At 48.2% G+C, this 22027-nt stretch overlaps 2 protein-coding genes across 2 annotated transcripts; one reads left to right on the forward strand and one right to left on the reverse strand.

The window, feature by feature from the left end:
* Nucleotides 1–14322: 14322 nt before the first annotated feature.
* Nucleotides 14323–17407, forward strand: LOC119321974. Its single transcript, XM_037595479.1, has 7 exons — nucleotides 14323–14730; nucleotides 15036–15209; nucleotides 15326–15418; nucleotides 15528–15596; nucleotides 15898–16104; nucleotides 16744–16869; nucleotides 16980–17407. The coding sequence occupies exons 1-7, from the start codon at nucleotides 14473–14475 to the stop codon at nucleotides 17130–17132; spliced, it is 1080 nt and encodes a 359-aa protein (XP_037451376.1). The 5' UTR covers nucleotides 14323–14472; the 3' UTR covers nucleotides 17133–17407.
* Nucleotides 17408–17441: 34 nt separating this feature from the next.
* On the reverse strand, nucleotides 17442–21105 carry LOC119321973. Its single transcript, XM_037595478.1, has 4 exons — nucleotides 20301–21105; nucleotides 18578–18861; nucleotides 18264–18491; nucleotides 17442–18164 (listed from the first exon to the last, which is right to left on the reverse strand). The coding sequence occupies exons 1-4, from the start codon at nucleotides 20815–20817 to the stop codon at nucleotides 17682–17684; spliced, it is 1512 nt and encodes a 503-aa protein (XP_037451375.1). The 5' UTR covers nucleotides 20818–21105; the 3' UTR covers nucleotides 17442–17681.
* Nucleotides 21106–22027: the final 922 nt, after the last annotated feature.

The following is a 22027-nucleotide window of genomic DNA, read 5'->3' on the forward strand; positions in this document are numbered from 1 at the left end:
TCGGCACTAGGATCATCGGTGATCTGAATCACGACGAGTACGACTCCATCAACCCCGTTCACTTGAACGCTTCCGCATAGCGATCTACAAGGGTATGTAGATGCACTCTCCTTCCCCTCATTGCTGGTTTCTCCATAGATAGATCTTGGTGACACGTAGGAAAATTTTGAATTTCTGCTACGTTCCCCAACAGTGGCATCATGAGCTAGGTCTATTGCGTAGATTCTTTGCACGAGTAGAACACAAAGTAGTTGTGGGCGTCGATATTGTTCAATATGCTTGCCGTTACTAGTCTTATCTTGATTCGGTGGCATCGTGGGATGAAGCGGCCCGGACCAACCTTACACGTACGCTTACGTGAGACCAGTTCCACCGACAAACATGCACTAGTTGCATAAGGTGGCTGGCGGGTGTCTGTCTCTTCCACTTTAGTCGGATCGGATTCGATGAAAAGGGTCCTTATGAAGGGTAAATAGCAATTGGCATATCACGTTGTGGTTCATGCGTAGGTAAGAAACGTTCTTGCTAGAAACCCATAGCAGCCACGTAAAACATGCAAACAACAATTAGAGGACGTCTAACTTGTTTTTGCAGGGTATGCTATGTGATGTGATATGGCCAAAAAGGATGTGATGAATGATATATGTGATGTATGAGATTGATCATGTTCTTGTAATAGGAATCACGACTTGCATGTCGATGAGTATGACAACCGGCAGGAGCCATAGGAGTTGTCTTTATTTATTGTATGACCTGCGTGTCATTGAAGAACCCCATGTAAACTACTTTACTTTATTGCTAAACGCGTTAGTCATAGAAGTAGAAGTAGTCGTTGGCGTGACAACTTCATGAAGACACGATGATGGAGATCATGATGATGGAGATCATGGTGTCATGCCGGTGACAAGATGATCATGGAGCCCCGAAGATGAAGATCAAAGGAGCTATATGATATTGGCCATATCATGTCACTACTCTATTTGATTGCATGTGATGTTTATCATGTTTATACATCTTATTTGCTTAGAACGACGGTAGTAAATAAGATGATCCCTTACAACAATTTCAAGAAGTGTTCTCCCCTAACCGTGCACCGTTGCGACAGTTCGTGTTTCGAAGCACCACGTGATGATCGGGTGTTAGATTCTAACGTTCACATACAACGGGTGTAAGACAGATTTACACACGCGAAACACTTAGGGTTAACTTGACGAGCCTAGCATGTACAGACATGGCCTCGGAACACGGAGACCGAAAGGTCGAACATGAGTCGTATAGAAGATACGATCAACATGAAGATGTTCACCGATGATGACTAGTCCGTCTCACGTGATGATCGGACACGGCCTAGTTTGACTCGGATCATGTAATCATTTAGATGACTAGAGGGATGTCTATCTGAGTGGGAGTTCATAAGATGAACTTAATTATCCTGAACATAGTCAAATGGTTTTTGCAAATTATGTCGTAGCTCACGCTATAGTTCTACTGTTTAGATATGTTCCTAGAGAAAAATTAGTTGAAAGTTGATAGTAGCAATTATGCGGACTAGGTCCGTAAACTGAGGATTGTCCTCATTGCTTCATAGAAGGCTTATGTCCTTAATGCACCGCTCAGTGTGCTGAACCTCGAACATTGTCTATGGTTGTTGCGAACAGCTGACATACACGTTTTGATAACTACGTGATAGTTCAGTTAAACGGTTTAGAGTTGAGGCACCAAAGACGTTTTTGAAACATCGCGAAACATATGAGATGTTTTGAGGGCTGAAATTGGGATTTCAGGCTCGTGCCCATGTCAAGAGGTATAAGACCTCCGATGACTTTCTTAACCTGCAAACTAAGGAGAAAAGCTCAATTGTTGAGCTTGTGCTCAGATTGTCTGAGTACAACAATCATTTGAATCGAGTGGGAGTTGATCTTCCAGATAAGACAGTGATGGTTCTCCAAAGTCATTGCCACCAAGCTGTTAGAGCTTTGTGATGAACTATAACATATCAGGGATAGATATGATGATCCTTGAGGTATTCGCGATGTTTGACACCGCGAAAGTAGAAATCAAGAAGGAGCATCAATTGTTGATGGTTGGTGAAACCACTAGTTTCAAGAAGGGCAAGGGCAAGAAGGGATACTTCATGAAATGGCAAATCAGCTGCTGCTCTAGTGAAGAAACCCAAGGTAAAACCCAAACCCGAGACTAAGTGCTTCTGTAATAAGGGGAACAACCACTAGAGCAGAATTACCCTAGATACTTGGTAGATAAGAAGGCTGGCAAGGTCGATAGAAGTATATTGGATATACATTGTGTTAATGTGTACTTTGCTAGTACTCCTAGTAGCACCAGGGTATTAGATACCGGTTCGGTTGCTAAGTGTTAGTAACTCGAAACAAAAGGCTACGGAATAAATGGAGACTAGCTAAAGGTGAGCTGTCGATATGTGTTGGAAGTATTTCCAAGTTTGATGTGATCAAGCATCGCACGCTCCCGCTACCAAAGAGATTGGTGTTAAACCTAAATAATTGTTATTTGGTGTTTGCGTTGAGCATAGACATGATTGGATTACGTCTATCGCAATACGGTTATTCATTTAAGGAGAATAATGGTTACTCTGTTTATTTGAATAATACCTTCAATGGTCTTACACCTAAAATGAATGGTTTATTAAATCTCGATCGTAGTGATACACATGTTCATGCCAAAAGATAGTAATGATAGTACCACCTACTTGTGGCACTGCCACGTAAGTCATATCGGTATAAAACGCATGAAGAAGCTCCATATTGATGGATCTTTGGGCTCACTCGTTTTTGAAAAGTTTGAGACATGCGAACCATGTCTATTGGTGTATATGCATGAAGAAACTCCATGCAAATGGACCGTTTGGACTCACTTGATTTTGAATCACTTGGGACATGCAAATCATACCACATGGGCAAGATGACTGAAAAGCCTCGTTTTCAGTAAGATGGAACAAGATAGCAACTTGTTGGAAGTAACACATTTTGATGTGTGCAGTCCAATGAGTGTTGAGGCATGCAGTGAATATCGTTATGTTCTTACTTCACAGATGATTCGAGTAGATGTTGAGTATATTTACTTGATGAATCACGAGTCTGAATTATTGAAAGGTTCAAGTAATTTCAGGGTGAAGTTGAAAGATCGTCGTGACAAGAGGATAAAAGATCTATGATATGATCATAGAGATGAATATCTGAATCACGAGTTTGGCACAGAATTAAGACATTGTGGAAATTGTTTCACAACTGGTACAGCCTGGAACACCATAGTGTGATGGTGTGTCCAAACGTCATAGTTGCACCCTATTGGATATGGTGCATACCATGATGTCTCTTATCGAGTTACCACTATCGTTCATGGGTTAGGCATTAGAGACAACCACATTCACTTTAAATAGGGCACCACATAATTTCGTTGAGACGACACCGTATGAACTATGGTTTGGAGAAACCTAAGTTGCCATTTCTTGAAAGTTTGGGGCTGCGACGCTTATGTGAAAAGGTTTCAGGTTGATAAGCTCGAGCCCAAAGCAGATAAAATGCATCTTCATAGGACACCCAAAACAGTTGGGTATACCTCCTGTCTCAGATTCGAAAGCAATAAGGGATTGTTTCTAGAATCGGGTCCTTTCTCGAGGAAAAGTTTCTCTCGAAAGAATTGAGTGGGAGGATGGTGGAGACTTGATGAGGTTATTGAACCGTCACTTCAACTAGTGTATAGCAGGGCACAAAGAGTTGTTCCTGTGGCACCTACACCAATTGAAGTGGAAGTTTATGATAGTGATCATGAAACTTCAGATCAAGTCACTACCAAACCTCGTGGGATGACAAGGATGCGTACTACTTCAGAGTGGTACGTAATCCTGTCTTGGAAGTCATGTTGCTAGACAACAATGAACCTACGAGCTATGGAGAAGCAATGGTGGGCCCGGATTCCGATAAATGGCTCAAGGCCATAAAACCCGAGAGAGGATCCATGTATGAAAACAAAGTGTAGACTTTGGAAGAACTACTTGATGGTCGTAAGGCTGTTAGGTACATATGGATTTTGAAAGGAAGACAGACAATGATGGTAAGTGTCACCATTGAGAAAGCTCGACTTGTCGTTAAGATGTTTTTCGACAAGTTCAAGGAGTTGACTACGATGAGACTTTCTCACTCGTAGCGATGCTAAGAGTCTGTTGGAATTATATTAGCAATTACTGCATTATTTATGAAATCTTGCAGATAGGATGTCAAAACATTGTTTCCTCGACGATTCTTGAGAAAAGGTTGTATGTGATACAACCGGAAGGTTTTGTCTATCCTGAAATATGCTAATAAGTATGCAAAGCTCCAGCAATCCTTCTGAGGACTGGAATGAGCATCTCGGAGTTGGAATGTATGCTTTGATGATGATCAAAGATTTTGGGTGTATACAAAGTTTATGAGAAACTTGTATTTCCAAAGAAGTGAGTGGGAGCACTATAGAATTTCTGATGAGTATATGTTGTTGACATATTAATGATCAGAAATGACGTAGAATTTCTGGAAAGCATATAGGGTTATTTGGAAAGTGTTTTCAATCGAAAACCTGGATTAAGCTACTTGAACATTGAGCATCAAGATCTATAAGGATAGATCAAAACGCTTAATAGTACTTTCAAATGAGCACATGCCTTGACGTGATCTTGAAGGTGTTCAAGATGGATCAGTCAAAGAAGGAGTTCTTGCCTGAGTTGTAAGGTATGAAGTTAAGACTTAAAGCTCGACCATGGCAGAATAGAGAGAAAGGAACGAAGGTCGTCCCCTATGCTTAAGACATAGGCTCTACAGTATGCTATGCTGTGTACCGCACCTGAAGTGTGCTTTACCATGAGTCAGTCAAGGGGTACAAGAGTGATCCAAGAATGGATCACAGGACAGTGGTCAAAGTTATCCTTAGTAACTAGTGGACTAAGGAATTTTCTCAATTATGGAGGTGGTAAAAGAGTTTGTCGTAAAGGGTTACGTCGATGCAAGCTTAACACCTATCCGGATAGCTCTGAGTAGAGATACCGGATACGTATAATGGAGCAACAATTTAGAATAGCTCCAAGTAGAACAGTTATTTGGAATAGCTCCAAATAGAACGTGGTAGCTGCATCTAGGAGATGACATAGAGATTTGTAAAGCACACACGGATCTGAAAGGTTCAGACCCGTTGACTATAACCTCTCTCACAAGCATAACATGATCAAACCCAGAACTCATCGAGTGTTAATCACATGGTAAATGTGAACTAGATTATTGACTCTAGTAAACTCTTTGGGTGTTAGTCACATGGGGATGTGACCTTGAGTGTTAATCACATATCGATGTGAACTAGATTATTGACTCTAGTGCAAGTGGGAGACTGTTGGAAATATGCCCTAGAGGCAATAATAAATTGATTATTATTATATTTCCTTGTTCATGATAATCGTTTATTATCCATGCTAGAATTGTATTGATAGGAAACTCAGATACATGTGTGGATACGTAGACAACACCATGTCCCTAGTAAGCCTCTAGTTGACTAGCTCGTTGTGATCAACAGATAGTCATGGTTTCCTGGCTATGGACATTGGATGTCGTTGATAACGGGATCACATCATTAGGAGAATGATGTGATGGACAAGACCCAATCCTAAGCCTAGCACAAAGATCGTGTAGTTCGTATGCTAAAGCTTTTCTAATGTCAAGTATCTTTTCCTTAGACCATGAGATTGTGCAACTCCCGGATACCGTAGGAATGCTTTGGGTGTACCAAACGTCACAACGTAACTGGGTGGCTATAAAGGTGCATTACAGGTATCTCCGAAAGTGTCTGTTGGGTTGGCACGAATCGAGACTGGGATTTGTCACTCCGTGTAAACGGAGAGGTATCTCTGGGCCCACTCGGTAGGACATCATCATAATGTGCACAATGTGATCAAGCAGTTGATCACGGGATGATGTGTTACGGAACGAGTAAAGAGACTTTCCGGAAACGAGATTGAACAAGGTATCGGTATACCGACGATCGAATCTCGGGCAAGTAAAATACCGCTAGACAAAGGGAATTGCATACGGGATTGATTAAGTCCTTGACATCGTGGTTCATCCGATGAGATCATCGTGGAACATGTGGGAGCCAACATGGGTATCCAGATCCCGCTGTTGGTTATTGACCGGAGAACGTCTCGGTCATGTCTGCATGTCTCCCGAACCCGTAGGGTCTACACACTTAAGGTTCGATGACGCTAGGGTTATAAAGGAAGTTTGTATGTGGTTACCGAATGTTGTTCGGAGTCCCGGATGAGATCCTGGACGTCACGAGGAGTTCCGGAATGGTCCGGAGGTAAAGATTTATATATGGGAAGTCCTGTTTTGGTCACCGGAAAAATTTCGGGTTTTATCGGTAACGTACCGGGACCACCGGGAGGGTCCCGGGGTCCACCAAGTGGGGCCACCGGCCCCGGAGGCTTGCATGGGCCTAGAGTGGAAAGGGACCAGCCCCAGAGTGGGCTGGTGCGCCTCCCACCCTTGCCCAAGGCGCAGCTAGGAGGGGAGAGGGGAAACCCTAGGCGCATATGGGCCTATAGGCCCACCCTAGGGTGCGCCCCCTCTCTCCCCCTCTTGGCCGCCTCCCCAAGTCCCATCTAGGGCTGGCCGCACCCCTTGGGGTGGGAAACCCTAAAGGGGGCGCATCCCCCTTCTCCCCTATATAAATAGAGGCATGGGGCTGCCCATAACACATGAGAACTTCTCCCTCTTGGTGCAGCCCTACCCCTCTCCCTACTCCTCCTCTCCCGTGGTGCTTGGCGAAGCCCTGCTGGATTGCCACACTCCTCCATCACCACCACGCCATTGTGCTGCTTTTGGATGGAGTCTTCCTCAACCTCTCCCTCTCTCCTTGCTGGATCAAGGCGTGGGAGACGTCACCGGGCTGTACGTGTGTTGAACGCGGAGGTGCCGTCCGTTCGGCACTAGGATCTCCGGTGATTTGAATCACGACGAGTACGACTCCTTCAACCCCGTTCTCTTGAACGCTTCCGCTTAGCGATCTACAAGGGTATGTAGATGCACTCTCCTTCCCCTCGTTGCTGGTTTCTCCATAGATAGATCTTGGTGACACGTAAGAAAATTTTGAATTTCTGCTACGTTCCCCAACAGTGGCATCATGAGCTAGGTCTATTGCGTAGATTCTTTGCACGAGTAGAACACAAAGTAGTTGTGGGCGTTGATTTTGTTCAATATGCTTACCGTTACTAGTCCAATCTTGTTTCGACGGTATTGTGGGATGAAGCGGCCCGGACCGACCTTACACGTACTCTTACGTGAGACAGGTTCCACCGATTGACATGCACTTGGTGCATAAGGTGGCTAGCGGGTGCCAGTCTCTCCCACTTTAGTCGGAACGGATTCGATGAAAAGGGTCCTTATGAAGGGTAAATAGCAATTGGCATATCACGTTGTGGTGTTGCGTAGGTAAGAAACGTTCTTGCTAGAAACCCATAGCAGCCACGTAAAACATGCAACAACAATTAGAGGACGTCTAACTTGTTTTTGCAGGGTATGCTATGTGATGTGATATGGCCAAGAGGAATGTGATGAATGATATGTGATGTATGAGATTGATCATGTTCTTGTAATAGGAATCACGACTTGCATGTCGATGAGTATGACAACCGGCAGGAGCCATAGGAGTTGTCTTTATTTATTGTATGACCTGCGTGTCATTGAAGAACGCCATGTAAATTACTTTACTTTATTGCTAAACGCGTTAGCCATAGAAGTAGAAGTAGTCGTTGGAGTGACAACCTCATGAAGACACGATGATGGAGATCATGATGATGGAGATCATGGTGTCATGCCGGTGACGATGATGATCATGGAGCCCCGAAGATGAAGATCAAAAGGAGCAAAATGATATTGGCCATATCATGTCACTATTTGATTGCATGTGATGTTTATCATGTTTATGCATCTTGTTTACTTAGGACGACGGTAGTAAATAAGATGATCCCTTACAAAATTTCAAGAAGTGTTCTCCCCTAACTGTGCACCGTTGCTACAGTTCGTCGCTTCTAAGCACCACGTGATGATCGGGTGTGATGGATTCTTACTGTCACAACCTAGCTAGTCATGCATTAGAGTGTTGCATCATGTTTATTCTTTCATCAGAAACTTGAAATGGGGATGACAGAACCCCCAGTCCCCTCTGAAACCAACTAGGGTTTACTAAAATAATTTTCAATGAACCTGAAATGCCCTTCTAAAATGTCCATCATTTTTGTCTTGGTTCAGAACCTCTGCCAAAAGTGGTGCACATTTTCCTAGGCCATCTTAGGGTTTTTGAATTAATTCATAAATATTTGAATTTGGGCATTTAAAATTATATAAAATATTTAAATGCTCAAATACCTCCAAACTAAAATGTTTCATGTTGGAAATAATCCAGCTATGGACCAGGAGTGATTTGGTGATTTTTGAAATTGCCTAGGTATTTTATTTAATTCAACAAAGTTGCAGAAGTATTAGAAAAACAGAAAACAGAAGAAAATGAAAAAACTTACCTGGCGCCTGCCCCGGCCCACCTGCCGGCCCAGCCCAGCACCGCTCCAGCGAGCTGCTTGCCGGCCAGGCAGGCAGGCAGGTGCCCGACGGCGACCGCGGCGTGCGCCACGCACCTGCTCGCCGCCTCGCCGCTCCCCTCGCCAGGTGACGTCGAGGATCGGCCTCTCTCTCTCCCCCGAACCCCCCAGACACCCCCTCTCCTCTCCAGCTCCTCCCCCTCGCACGCCCCAGCCATGGCCGACGCCATCGCCGCCACCCCCTCGCCGTAGCCACGCCCTCCGACCACCCCACGCCGTCTCACCGTGTCCAGGAGCTCCGCCGCTGTCCACTTCATCGAGCAGCCGAGCCCCGAGCGCTCGCAACGCCCGAGACCACCGCACCGACCTCGCCCGAGCTCACCGTCGCCGGAGATCCCCTTCAACGCCGTCGTCGCTCCGGTCCATCTCCGGCCGCACCAAGGACTCCGTCGCACTCACTGTGAGCTTAGCCATCTTCCCCTCCCTTCCGTTCTTGCTCCCGAGCCGTGTAGCAACCTCCCGGAGCTCAACCGCACCCACCGCCGTGGAGCTCGTCGCCGACGTGCTCCCAGTCATCCTCCGGCCACAAGATGGTGTCCATCTTACTCACCAAGTCCCGCAGCACCTAGCTAGCTACTCCACGAGCCTCACCGAACCCTCTAGCGTCAAGTTCGTCTTCGGCCGAACCCCGGTGGCCGCCAAGGTCGTCGCCGGCGCCAACTCCGGCCACCCCGACCCCAACGGACTCCGCCAAGAGCTGCGGTTTGTCCTCAGCTCCACTCCGGTGATCTCCGCGGCCCATTTGGTGGCCGGAATAGCCAAAACCACTCCCGCCGCCGCGTCGGGCTCGCCGGCGGCTAAACGCCGGTGCAGCCGACCCGGGTTTGACCACGGGTGGGCCCTGGTTGACTCCCCTGAGTCAATGACAGGTGGGGCCCAGCCCTGTTAATTAAACAGGATTAGTTTTAATTAAATTTTAATTAAAATAATCACCCTGACATGCGGGACCCACTGTCAGGTTTGACCTGGACCAGTTCCGTTGACCTGCTGACATCACACTGACGTCAGGCTGACGCAGTAATTGATTTTCTGGATTTAATTTAAATCAGGAAATTCCAGAATATTATTTAAACTTCAAAAATTCATAACTTTTATTCTGTAACTCCAAATTGGACAAATTATATATGAAAAATGATCAGAAAAATCCAATCTATCCATCTGTACTATTTTCATGCATGATCAAACAAGTTAAATTGATGTTTTAAGCAGAACAAGGAAAAGCACTTTAAAAGGCCATATTTGAATTTGAAATTTGAATCCTTGATTCAAATTTGTTCAAACCCTTCTGGTTTTAGTTGCATTAGCCCAACACACTCATATTGCCATGTTTCATGCATGCATCATATTGTTGCACATTGTTTGGTGATGGTTGTGTATCGGTGTCCTTTGCGACAGGTTCTGCCTCCGAGGAGTACCGTGATTACCCTAACGAAGAACCGTATCAGTGCATCGAACCATCAGGCAAGCAACCAATCATTTGATCATATCGATACAATCCCATGTTCTCGCTCCTGCTCTTTTTTACTGCATTAAGACAACGCGTTTCAAACTGCTGTGTGCTACGGTAGTTGAACCCATTTCCTCTGCATGACCTGTCATTGCCACAGTAACTAGATGAAACCCACTAGCATGTGTAGGAGTTGATTGAGCCATATGTATGTGTTGTTCCTACCTTGCTATGCCTGCTATGCTTAGAGTCGTGTCAGGTCTGGTTCATCTGGGTGATGGCTAGAGTGAAATGATTATGTCGGTAATGAGAGTGGTGTGGTGAACACGATTTGGTAAAGGTATCGATGAGAGGCCATGTAGGAGTACATGGTGGGTTGTTTCATTGAAGCCGACCTTGAGCACTGAGATCTGTATGTGTGATTTAAGATACAGCTACTACCATGCATTGGGCCCTGAAATATGACCCCGCTCGACTTCTTATTCACCCTAGCTCTCTGTCTAGGAGTTGCAAGTAGTTTCTGGTGTTTGTAGCCTACTGGAGGCCGTGGACAGCGCTGACCATAGGGGTGGGCTGTGATGCGGTAGGTACGTGGCCGGGTGTACCGAATACCCGTTAGGTATCTCGGAAACCCTGTTCACATCGTTCGGGGCCGTATGGGAAACCTCGGCCGGACTCCCTGCGGATGGAACCTGGATAGGCGATAAACCTGGACTAGAGGCTTAAGTGTTTAGGTAGGTCGTGGTCTACACCCACGTCGGCTTTCGCTTGAAGTCTGCCGAGCACATGTCGTGTGCAGACGCTAAGTGGTGGAAACATGTATGAAGAAGTACACCCCTGCAGGGTTATCATGATCTATTCGAATAGCCGCGTCCGCGGTAAAGGACTACTTGGTTGCCTATACAGTTCATAGACAAGTAAATGGAAACTACTAAAAGCCTCAAGATAAGTGTGAGTGCCGAGGATGGCTTTTCCGTAGGGAGACGGAGGTGGATCCTCGGTAGTGTATTGAAGTGGTGAGTAGTGGACTCGTGTGCGCAAAACCATTTCAAGTTGGAGTATCGTAGGATAGTCTAGCCAAGAGTCAAAGCTGGCTTGCTGCAATAACTCCACCAACCCTTCTTGATAATATGCATGTATGTAGGATCTGATGTAAGTCTTGCTGAGTACCTTTGTACTCATGTTGCTATAATTTACATTTTTACAGAAGACGCTGCAACCCCTTCTGATGGGTTCTATGTAGACGTTGACATCAACGAGTAGGCTAAAGGCCCAGGTGGTGACCCTGAGCTTGTGAAGGACCATGTAGTATAGCTAGGCTTTCCAAGCCTCTTTTATTTTACTAGTTGTCTGTACTCAGACAAGTTACTTCCGTTGCTGGTTTGTATGACTGTATGACTTGTATGTTGGGTCGTGAGACCCGTACCTTTGTGTATGATATGTATGGCTCCCTGAGCCTTAAATAAAGTACTGGTGTCGTAGAGTCATGTTGTGATGCTTCGTTGTATTTGCACATATCGAGCATATTGTGTGTATGATTGAAATGCTTGGTATGTGTGGGATCTGACTATCTAGTTGTTTATCTTTAGTAGCCTCTCTTACCGGGAAATGTCTCCTAGTGTTACCGCTGAGCCATGGTAGCTTGCTACTGCTCTGGAACACTTAGGCTGGCCGGCATGTGTCCTTCTTCGTTCCTGTGTCTGTCCCTTCGGGGAAATGTCACGCATTGAGTACCGGAGTCCTGTTAGCCCGCTACAGCCCGGTTTACCGGAGTCCTGCTAGCCCAGTGCTACAGCCCGGACCCACTTGCTGATGACCGACACGTTCGAAGCTGGGTCATGGATGCCTGTCCCTGTAAGTCTGTGCCACTTTGGGTTTACGACTAGTCATGTCAGCCCGGGCTCCTTATCATATGGATGTTAGCGACACTATCATATACGTGAGCCAAAAGGCGCAAACGGTCCCGGGCAAAGGTAAGGCGACACCCGTGGGGATACCGTGCGTGAGGCCGCAAAGTGATATGAGGTGTTACCGGCTAGATCGATGTGACATCGAGTCGGGGTCCTGACATGGGCCAAGGGCACCAGCCCCTAGAGGCCCATGCGCCAAGATATAGGAAAAAGGGGAGAGTCCTAAAGGGGGAAGGCACCTCCGAGGTGCCTTGGGGAGGATGGACTCCTCCCCCCCTCTTAGCCGCACCCCTTCCTTGGAGGAAGGGGCAAGGCTGCGCCTCCCCCTCTCCCCTGCCCCTATATATAGTGGAGGGGAGGGAGGGCATCCATACCTGAGCCCTTGGCGCCTCCCTCCCTCCCGTGACACCTCCTCCTCTCCCGTAGGTGCTTGGCGAAGCCCTACAGGATTGCCACGCTCCTCCATCACCACCACGCCGTTGTGCTGCTGTTGGATGGAGTCTTCCTCAACCTCTCCCTCTCTCCTTGCTGGATCAAGGCGTGGGAGACATCGTCGAGCTGTACGTGTGTTGAACGCGGAGGTGTTGTCCGTTCGGCACTAGGATCATCGGTGATCTGAATCACGACGAGTACGACTCCATCAACCCCGTTCACTTGAACGCTTCCGCTTAGCGATCTACAAGGGTATGTAGATGCACTCTCCTTCCCCTCGTTGCTGGTTTCTCCATAGATAGATCTTGGTGACACGTAGGAAAATTTTGAATTTCTGCTACGTTCCCCAACAGTACCCACTCCTCTAGGAGATCAAGACCTCCTAGGAGAAGATCCCTAGTGGATATCAAGCCCCCATCTTGGTAAGGATCCCCATCATAGGATCATCAAGACCTCTCTCCTCATAGGATTGGGATGAACCAGTACCTTGTATCTTTCCTTTGTTGTCCTTGGATTCATTGTGACCTCTTGTGTGTTCTTGGATCTAGCATATGTGTGACTGGATCTAGTCAATTTGAGTGTTTCCCCTCTCTTTGTGTTCTTCGTGTTCTTGGGGATTTCCCCTCCAATTCGTGAAAGATCTCCACATAGGGTTCCACCCTGCAACAGGTTGGGATGGAGAGGATTAGGGTTTTTGTCCCCAAATGGCGGTGTGTGTGTGTACCATATATAGCAGGGCTTATGTGCGGGTTTGGGCTGGAATTTAGAGGGCAAATTTAGGTGGGCTTTTGGGCATCGGAATGTGTGTGTGTGTGTGTGAGAGAGAGAGAGAGAGAGAGTGAGTGAGTGAGTGAGTGAGTGAGAGAGAGAGAGAGAAGTTAAAAGCCCGGTAGCAAGTTCATTTAGTAAATTCATCTATTTAAACCAGCTAATATCCTTTGCATATTTAACGGTTCAGGTGTCAAATGGACTCTGTTTCGAATGAAATTTGAAACGTAGCCTCACTAGACAATTTTGAGACCGCACAAATCATCTCGACTATAACGGCGACCGTCTGGCATATATTCACAAAATATCACAACGAGGTCGTGTCCGATGATTCAGGGTTAAGTCTTTCATCCGATACTAGGGAAGAGAGAAGGGGTTTATTTATTCACCATATAACAAAATGGCAAAAATAAACTATCCAAGTTAATTGTTTAGTTGATAAAAACAATGTTTGATTTGGAGAAAGTTCGAGGGTGTTACACAAATAAAAGAAGTGGCCTTCCGTACAAACAATTTACCACGGGCGAAAAGCAGTTGCCACAAGATCGCCTAGAACAGGTCCATGACACTCGAAGGTTAGAGGTCTGCATCACGGATTCATCTTCAGCTGAGTTTTTTCACATCTCAAGACTCCATAGCATGGAGGCACATGGTTTAGCCCAGCCAGCACTCCTCCACACAACAGTCCAGCCAGTTGAAGTCTCTTGCAACAATGCAGATCATCCTGAGGACAATTGATTGCCCTTTGAAGCTGATGTGCCTGGACATGCAACTACAGGGAATCGTATGTAACTGTCACTGTAAACTGTTTGCGGTATGAATGAATTGGCGCCTTTGCTTGTTCAAGGAAAAAAAATGGGAAAAAGTGCATGCGTTGCTTTCAGCAATCGCTGGGCTGGAAAGCCACCACACGACACAAGTGGACGCGCGCAAGAAACAGGAGCCGCTTCTCCGCCGCTTTGGCTTTCCCTTGCGTGCGCGGCGCGACCGCACCGCCGCCGTACCGGGGAAGAATCTCTATCCAGACCGGTTCCGTGCGCACACGGTTTGCGGTTCCGGCCCCGGCTCTCCCTCTCTCGGCCCCCTTCCTTCACGCAACATTTCTCTCTCGCCCGGTCGCCCCACCCGCTGTTCCACCAGTTACTACTACTGACAGACGCAGCCAGCGCGGGTTCCACAATCCGATCCCCCTCACAACCGCATTTTTTTTAGCGGCAGCGGAATTTAACTCGCCTCTCCCGCCGCCGCCCGTCCGCAGCCCAATGGACCTCCCCGTGGTGGATCTCGCGCCCTTCCTGCAGGCCGCCGCCGGCGACGCCGCGCCGGCCGAGGCGGAGGAAGCGCTGCGCGCGCTCTGCGCCACGGTGAGCGCCAGCCTGCGGGACACGGGGGCGCTGCTGGTCAAGGACCCCCGCTGCACCGCCGCCGACAACGACCGCTTCCTCGACGTCGTCGAGCGCTACTTCGCCCGATCCGACGACTCCAAGCGCCTCCAGGAGCGCCCCCACCTCCACTACCAGGTACTACTAAATGATTCCGTTTGATGGAAGCGGTAGCCTCCGCATCCCCCCGCTTCCCCGGCGAATTATGGTGTCCGATTAGGTGGGGACGGAGGCTAGGGTTCGGACGAAATTAAGTTCGACATTCTAGGATCAGTAGCAGTACTTGTTCCCGGTTCAAGTTCTCTGATATGATCCTCTGCATTATAAAATCACCATCAAATTCAGGCACATAAGATTGATACATCCAACAGTTACGCTGAATGTTTGATGCCTTAAGTTACCCCATTTGCAATGATGGATTTTGATCCTGTTTATATGATAAGGTCGGCGTGACACCTGAAGGCGTGGAGGTGCCTCGCAGCCTCGTCGACAAGGAGATGCAAGACAGGATCAAGAGTATGCCAGAGGAGTTTCAACCAGCCACCCCTAAGGGACCAGACCCGAAATGGCGCTACATGTGGAGAGTGGGTCCTCGCCCGTCGAATACCCGCTTTAAGGTGGCCATTTCTACATGATCTCTTCAGTGTGATGTGGAAGTCTGAATGAATTCCACGCTTCACGTCTAGCCACTATTTGCGCGTTATATGCTGAATTGTGAGCAATTTTTGTGTAGGAGCTGAACGCAGAACCTGTTATTCCTGATGGATTACCGGAGTGGAAAGAGACAATGGATTCCTGGGGTGCAAAAATGATTTCTGCAATTGAGGTACATATTCAGTCCACACTTTTTCTAAGTTGATGTTTTCTGCAGTTTATGCATGGCAAGTCTATATTATACAATATTCAGAAGTTGGTTGGACACACTTCTTTTGTAGGTTGTTGCTGAGATGGCAGCAATTGGATTTGGCTTGTCAAAGGATGCATTTACCTCTTTGATGAAGGAGGTAATGTTATAATTCTCAGCACGCTCACTCGTTCTGTTATAATTCTTAAATTTATCTGAAATGAATGTTCTTAAAACAGTGCCGCGTTCCAGCTATTAGTAAAATTTCAATGCCTTAGTTGGTTTAAAGGTGTGGTATGGGATCTTCTGATTTTTCAGTCGTGCAATCCAGCATTTTGAGTACTAGAAGTGTTCTTCTAAAAAGAAGTATTATTCATGTTCTTTTAAAAAGAAGTATTATTCATGTTGAAGTTCTTTGATCATCCTATTGACACTGCTCAATTATTCTCGTGTTTCAATAGGGACCGCACCTCCTAGCACCAACCGGAAGTAATCTGATGCGTCACGGTTCTGAGGGCACTGTGTTTGCTGGGTTCCATTATGATCTTAATTTCTTGACCATTCATGGTCGTAGTAGATTTCCAGGCCTGAACATTTGGTTAAGTAATGGTAAAAAGATGGAGGTGAAGGTCCCTGTTGGCTGTCTTCTCATTCAGTCAGGGAAACAGGTTAGTTCTGCCATTTTCACTGGATGCATTTTCAATTGTTCTGCACTCCTAGTTTGATGAAATGATACTTATGCATATTGTCTTTAATATTTTGTTCTTATATACAAGTACTGTTTTTTCTGAAATAGTTGATTTTGTCATCTTGAAATCAAACTTTAGTTTCATATCTGAGTCTTTCCTGAAATATTACACACTTGCATGTAAGGATCTATAAATACTTGTATGGAAATGTTAGGCAAATGAGAGCTGGGCAGTATTTCCAGGGTGCTGGGTGTGGCAGTGAAGCACGTGCACACGCTCGCCTCATTTGGTTCATAGGATAGGAATTTTATAGGAATAGGAAAATCATAGGAAGTGAGATGACATGCATCTTAATTCCTATATAGAAGAGATGCCATTTGATGCATAGGATAGGAATTTTTCCATTGAGTCTAGGCTAATGATTTTTTCCCTCCAAAATGTGAAGGATTGATTCCTATCCTATATAGGAATAGGAATCCATTCCTACAAACCAAAGGGCTTCAAAGGAATTTTTCCTTTGCAAATCCTATCCTATAGAGTTCCTACAAAATTCCTACAAACCAAAGGAGGCCTAAAAGGATACACCTCACTATTTTTATGTGCTCCTTTTCTGTACAGTTGGAATGGCTTACTGGTGGCGAATGTTTAGCTGGAATGCATGAGGTAGTGGTGACCAAGAGAACATTAGAGGCAATAGAACTAGCTAAAGAGCAGAACCGAAGCTTGTGGAGGATCTCATCGACGGTAAGTACTCTCAGTTCCCACCATATGTCTGCTAACCTCGTCACGGTTTCCACAATCCTATGTGCTCTGCCGAGTTATTGACTAACCGATTTCTATGTATGTCCAAACAGCTATTCTCGCACATTGCTTCCGATGCGACACTCAAGCCATTGGGCCACTTTGCTGAAGCACCCAATGCTCATAGTTATCCGCCTATATGTGCCGGGGAGTATGTTGAGCAAGAGCTCTCGGCGATCAATCTGAAAGGGAAGGTTGCACTCTAGGCGTACACAGACCGCCGATTAATCTGGTGACTCGTTAATCCGCCTTCTGTGGTCAGAACGCGAATTGCGATAATCCAAGCTGATACTTGTATCTTCATTCAACTTTGTTGACATACCGAGGTTGCGCCGGTCTATTTCCGACACAACCCTATCTATGTCCATGCTAAGTATATGTCCATTTGATCCCCCTGTTAAGTTATAGCGGATGCTCATGCTTTGGTGTACTGAACTGATAGCACCTGTGAAAATTAAATAATAGTGGTACTGTTATTCTCGAACCGAAGTGTACTGAACTGATATCAGGGTTGCTGTCTACGAAAATCATCCTTGCAATCCGTTTTGCAACCGATAAATCTGTTCTGAGCTGAAACATCAAACGCACAGCACTAGTAACACTATTTTAGGGGTCAAAATTATAGTCCACTCCACTCTGCGCAGTAAGCTGTGACACTGCAAAGCGTTGTTTCTTCTCATCACAAACCGGCTAATTGAGATGCACATATGTACAGTACAGCGGCCACGCACGTAGTCAAGGCGTTTCATCAGACTTCAGACCCAGTTGTTGGGCAGCGAGAAGTTGTGGAACCTGAAGGAGGCGTCCCCTGCGGTGTCCCTCCCCTGCACCATCCCCGGCTCGCCGTCGGGCTGCGGCGGCTGGTCGACCCACGAGAAGGAGTTCTGCCGCAGCAGCTCGGCAAACGCCGGGGACGGCTGCGGCGTCGGGCAGGGCGCCCCCTGCGGCCGGTTCGGCGCGTCGGTGCCGAAGTCCCACATGAGGACGTGGAGCAGGATGGGGCGCAGGGCGTGCCGGTGCAGGGACAGCTTCTGGCTGAGCGACACGGTGTCGAAGCACCGGATGGCCCCGGAGGTGGACACCATCCACGGCAGCACCTTGCGGCACGACACCCGGGAGATGACCAGCAGCTTGGACGCGCGCTTCGCCTCCCGGTAGAGGTCCCGCAGCCCCGACCGCGTCGACGGCGCCGGCCGGTCGCCGTCGTCTTCCATGACCGACGAGATGTAGAGGAAGCCCTGCACCCCATTCCCATTTCCAAGAGCGAATCAGTTCAAACGCGCACTAGAGCTAGAAGTAGAGACATACAGAGACAGACATTCCTCCGGCATTGCTACCTCTTCGGTGCGACTGATGGCGAAGCCGAGCTTGGTGTCGCCCTCCTCGAGGATGATCTCCACGGGCATTTCTCCGGCGGCCGCTGTGAACCAGAGGCGCACCGCCTTCACCACGCCGATGTCCACGCCGTGGTAGTCCTCGAACCCGTACAGGCTCGCGTTGGCAAGGTTCGGGAGGTCGGCCAGTGACCCGGAGTTGACCGTCGCTGAGGCCATGTCGCCGGAGATCTGCACCATGCATGCGAGAACGTCAGAAAAACACCAAAAACATCCCCCACATAATCATTCTGATGGCAAAATATAGTATAAGGAACCTTGGTGAGGAGGGCCTCGGTCTGGACGTTGAGGAAGGCGATGGGCACGCCGGCGGCCTGCGAGGAGAGGAACCAGGCGTTGGCGCGGGCCAGCGTGTCGTCGACGGAGTTGTAGCGGGAGTTGGCGCGGTCGAGCGCGGTGGGGAGGACGAGCAGGGAGAGGAAGCTGCTGGAGCTGGGCACCGGCAGCACCTCCTTCATCTTCTTCTCCCACGGGTAGGACACGTAGCCGTCCTGCAGCTGCGCCTTGCTCAGCGCGCACACCACCCGAGAGCTCCTCGACCCTGCATGCATGCACCACCGCCGCCGCCGTCGTGAGCGAGCGATCAACGTCGGCCATGACGTAATAACATTACGATATTTATCGAACAGCTGATCGTGTTTCAGTTCTTTATTTGAGCATCTGGAGATGACAGTAGATTTGTAGATTCTTTATTTGATCATCAGGAGATGGCATTAGATTTGCAGAGGAGTCTCAAGCTCGAACCAAGGCGTCTGCACGATCTGCAACCATGTGCGAGTTTTTTTTTACTTATTACTCCTAGTGCGAACAAGCTGGACGCGACATCATCGACCTAGGAGGTATAAAGTCAACCGGTGAATCTCCGAACCGCATTATGATCTCAGAGGAACATTGCCATTGAATACTAAATCCGCAAGTGGACGCCGTTGCCGTGTATGAATGATTGAATCCAAATGCAGATTCCATTCAACGTGCACCGCCGTGTCTGCTGCCTGGAAGTACGGGCATGCGACTAGAGCTAGACTGATGATTCAATGTTTGGTAAGATCTGGCTAAGCATGGGTGCATACGTACCGTATACCTACCCGGCCGGCTAAATGGAAAATAGGGACCTAAACTCTTATACGGGTAGAAGGAACATATTGGCCGTGAAGTTCATTTTCCCTTAAGTACGTTGCACATCATAACAAATTGCTGTTTCACATACTGCCAATATTTAGAAGTAGCATATTAGCATTAAAAAGGCAGTAGATGTATTTATATATCATAGCATATCTGTGGACTGCAAACAGCTCTATATATAAGTTGGCCAGGCCAAATTACCAGTCCAAAAAACTGGAAACGAAAGCAGCCTAAAACACAACAAGAACAACAATGCTATCAGCAGCTAGCTCTTTCCCGTTATATACGTAGGAATATCCCGATCACATTTCCTAACTAAAGTACTAAACACGATGACCGTACCACGGAAGTGACCATATTTTACAACTGATCCAAGCATATGCCTTGGCGTGCAAACAAAACCAGCCCTTGTGAGTGATCGAGCACGCCAAATCATCTTCACTAGGCGGCCAAAACTGATCCAAGCATATGCCTCGGCGCATCAGCATGCAGCCGAAACCAGTCTTGTGGATGATCGAGCGCGCCAAAAAGAATTCTATCGCGATCGATCGGGAGAGAAAACGATAAAGATGGTGTCCGGTGCCGCCTGTCAAAGTACACCAACCTGTGCGCGAAAGTCGCATGCAGCGGGAACGCGCGCATGCACGCATCATCGGCGCCCTATCCTTTTTCTCAAGTCCAACCCGGCATGTAGCGAAAACTCAGTCGAAGACTTTTACTTTTCTTCGCTAACTAACGCAATCGCAAGCAAAAAATCGAACAAGTTGAATCGGAAATAAAGATCTGCGGAGGTTCTAGAAAATATCTGCGGATTGGATGATGGCGGAAACGCGGCGGTGCCGTGCGGCTGCTGTTTACCTCGGAAGGCGACGCATTCGCTCTCGCTGCGGTCGACGAGCCCGACGGCGTAGTTGGGGTCGCGGATGGACCGGAGCACGTACTTCTGGCTGCGCCCCACCATCGCCATCCCGCCGCCGCCGCCGGTTGTCTCCTGCGGCACTATGCAGGCCTGCATCCTGGCGGCCGCCGCGTCCGAGCCGGGGCCCAGCAGCTCGCCGCTGCTGTCCACCTCCCCCGGCACCAGCTGCTGCTGCGCGTGCGCGGGGCGCCGCACGCGCACCTCCACGGACGTGTCCCCGCGCTTGTAGGCGGCGTGCAGCAGCTTCTGCAGCGCGGCGCGGCCGCCCTTGAAGGGCGCGGCGTGCACGGCCGGCCCGCCGCGGCCGCCGACCCCGATGAGGAGCTCCTCCACGACGTCGCCGGTCTGCACCGTCTCGGTGCAGCCCGTGCCCCACTCCTCCGCCCGCGACCCGCCCGCCACGCACTCGATCGCCACCACCCCGCCCTGCTGCCTCTTCCCGTAGTCCATGGGCATAATAGGAGGCCTCTCGCTTTCTCCCTCCTACTCCCTCGCGCAGCAGCAGCTAGCTCGCGAAAATGAACCAGCCGCCGTGGAGCTGCGCTATATACGGAGAGATCTATAGCCCCTTTTGACTTGCGTGGGTACTAACTACCACTGCCCCGTCGCCGTCGCCGTCGTCATCGCAACTCGCAGCGGCGGCAGCCCACGAAGAAGATTCTTGCGCCTTCACACGGCCGGGGGAGGAGGAGAGGGAGAGAGGGAGTACAGATGCAAACGCTTTGGAGGAGGCCGAATTAATGGAGGCGCGAGCGCGGTGGATAAGAACTGTTGCTGTCGCTGGGATTAAAATCTGCCGTGCTGGTGGCGACCCCCACCGTACCCTACCCCCGACCGGCCGAGGCGCATCGGACCGGACGACCGCGCGGGCTGGTGCATCTGGGCCGTCCGTCTTTTAAATTACTTCGCTCGCTAGCAGATGGGGCGGGCGGATGGTTTGGCGTGCGTGGACTTGGAATTCGGCGACTTCCAGTTCGCGCGGGCATCTCTGATCGGGGGGAGATCGATCGATCGAGCCCGTGCGCATTCGGCAACGTCATACACCGCCGCATGTATACGTCCCGTAAACGCAGAATCCGTGTACGCCTTTACCCTTTTCTAGACGCGATGCATGCATCTCTCGCTCCTTTTTGAACAGAAAAATAAGGGTCTAGAAGGAGCAAGAACTGCGGTAGTCCTACGATCAAGGAGAAAAAAGGCTAATACTAAATCAGCGGACACTTATCTACTAAATCAGCAACACTTATTTAGGGACCGAGAAAGTAACGATTATTGTTGTCTTTGAGATAAGATCCTCCTTGGGTGTTTCTTCAAAAAAAAAACTGCAGTAGACATAGAGCAGTGACGATAAGCAGTTTATACTATTACCCATACTCTCTCCGTTCCAAAATAGATGACTCAACTTTGTACTAAAGTTAGTATAGAGTTGAGTCATCTATTTTAAAACGGAGGGAGTAGAAACAAAAGAAATGCATACCAGTCACTGACTTTTACAAGGAGAATCCTAAAACAGGATGAAATGGGCAAATCAGGTCGAAAGTGGCCCCATCGCGGATCCTCGTTGGAGATGAGATCACTTAAAACATTGAGACCACCACGCTGCGCCTCTACTTGTAGGCACTTCGGAAGTACAGGTCATGGACTCTCGACGGAAGCTGAACCGCCT

Source organism: Triticum dicoccoides, chromosome 6B (genome assembly GCF_002162155.2).
Source record: "Triticum dicoccoides isolate Atlit2015 ecotype Zavitan chromosome 6B, WEW_v2.0, whole genome shotgun sequence".
Lineage (NCBI taxonomy): Eukaryota > Viridiplantae > Streptophyta > Magnoliopsida > Poales > Poaceae > Triticum > Triticum dicoccoides.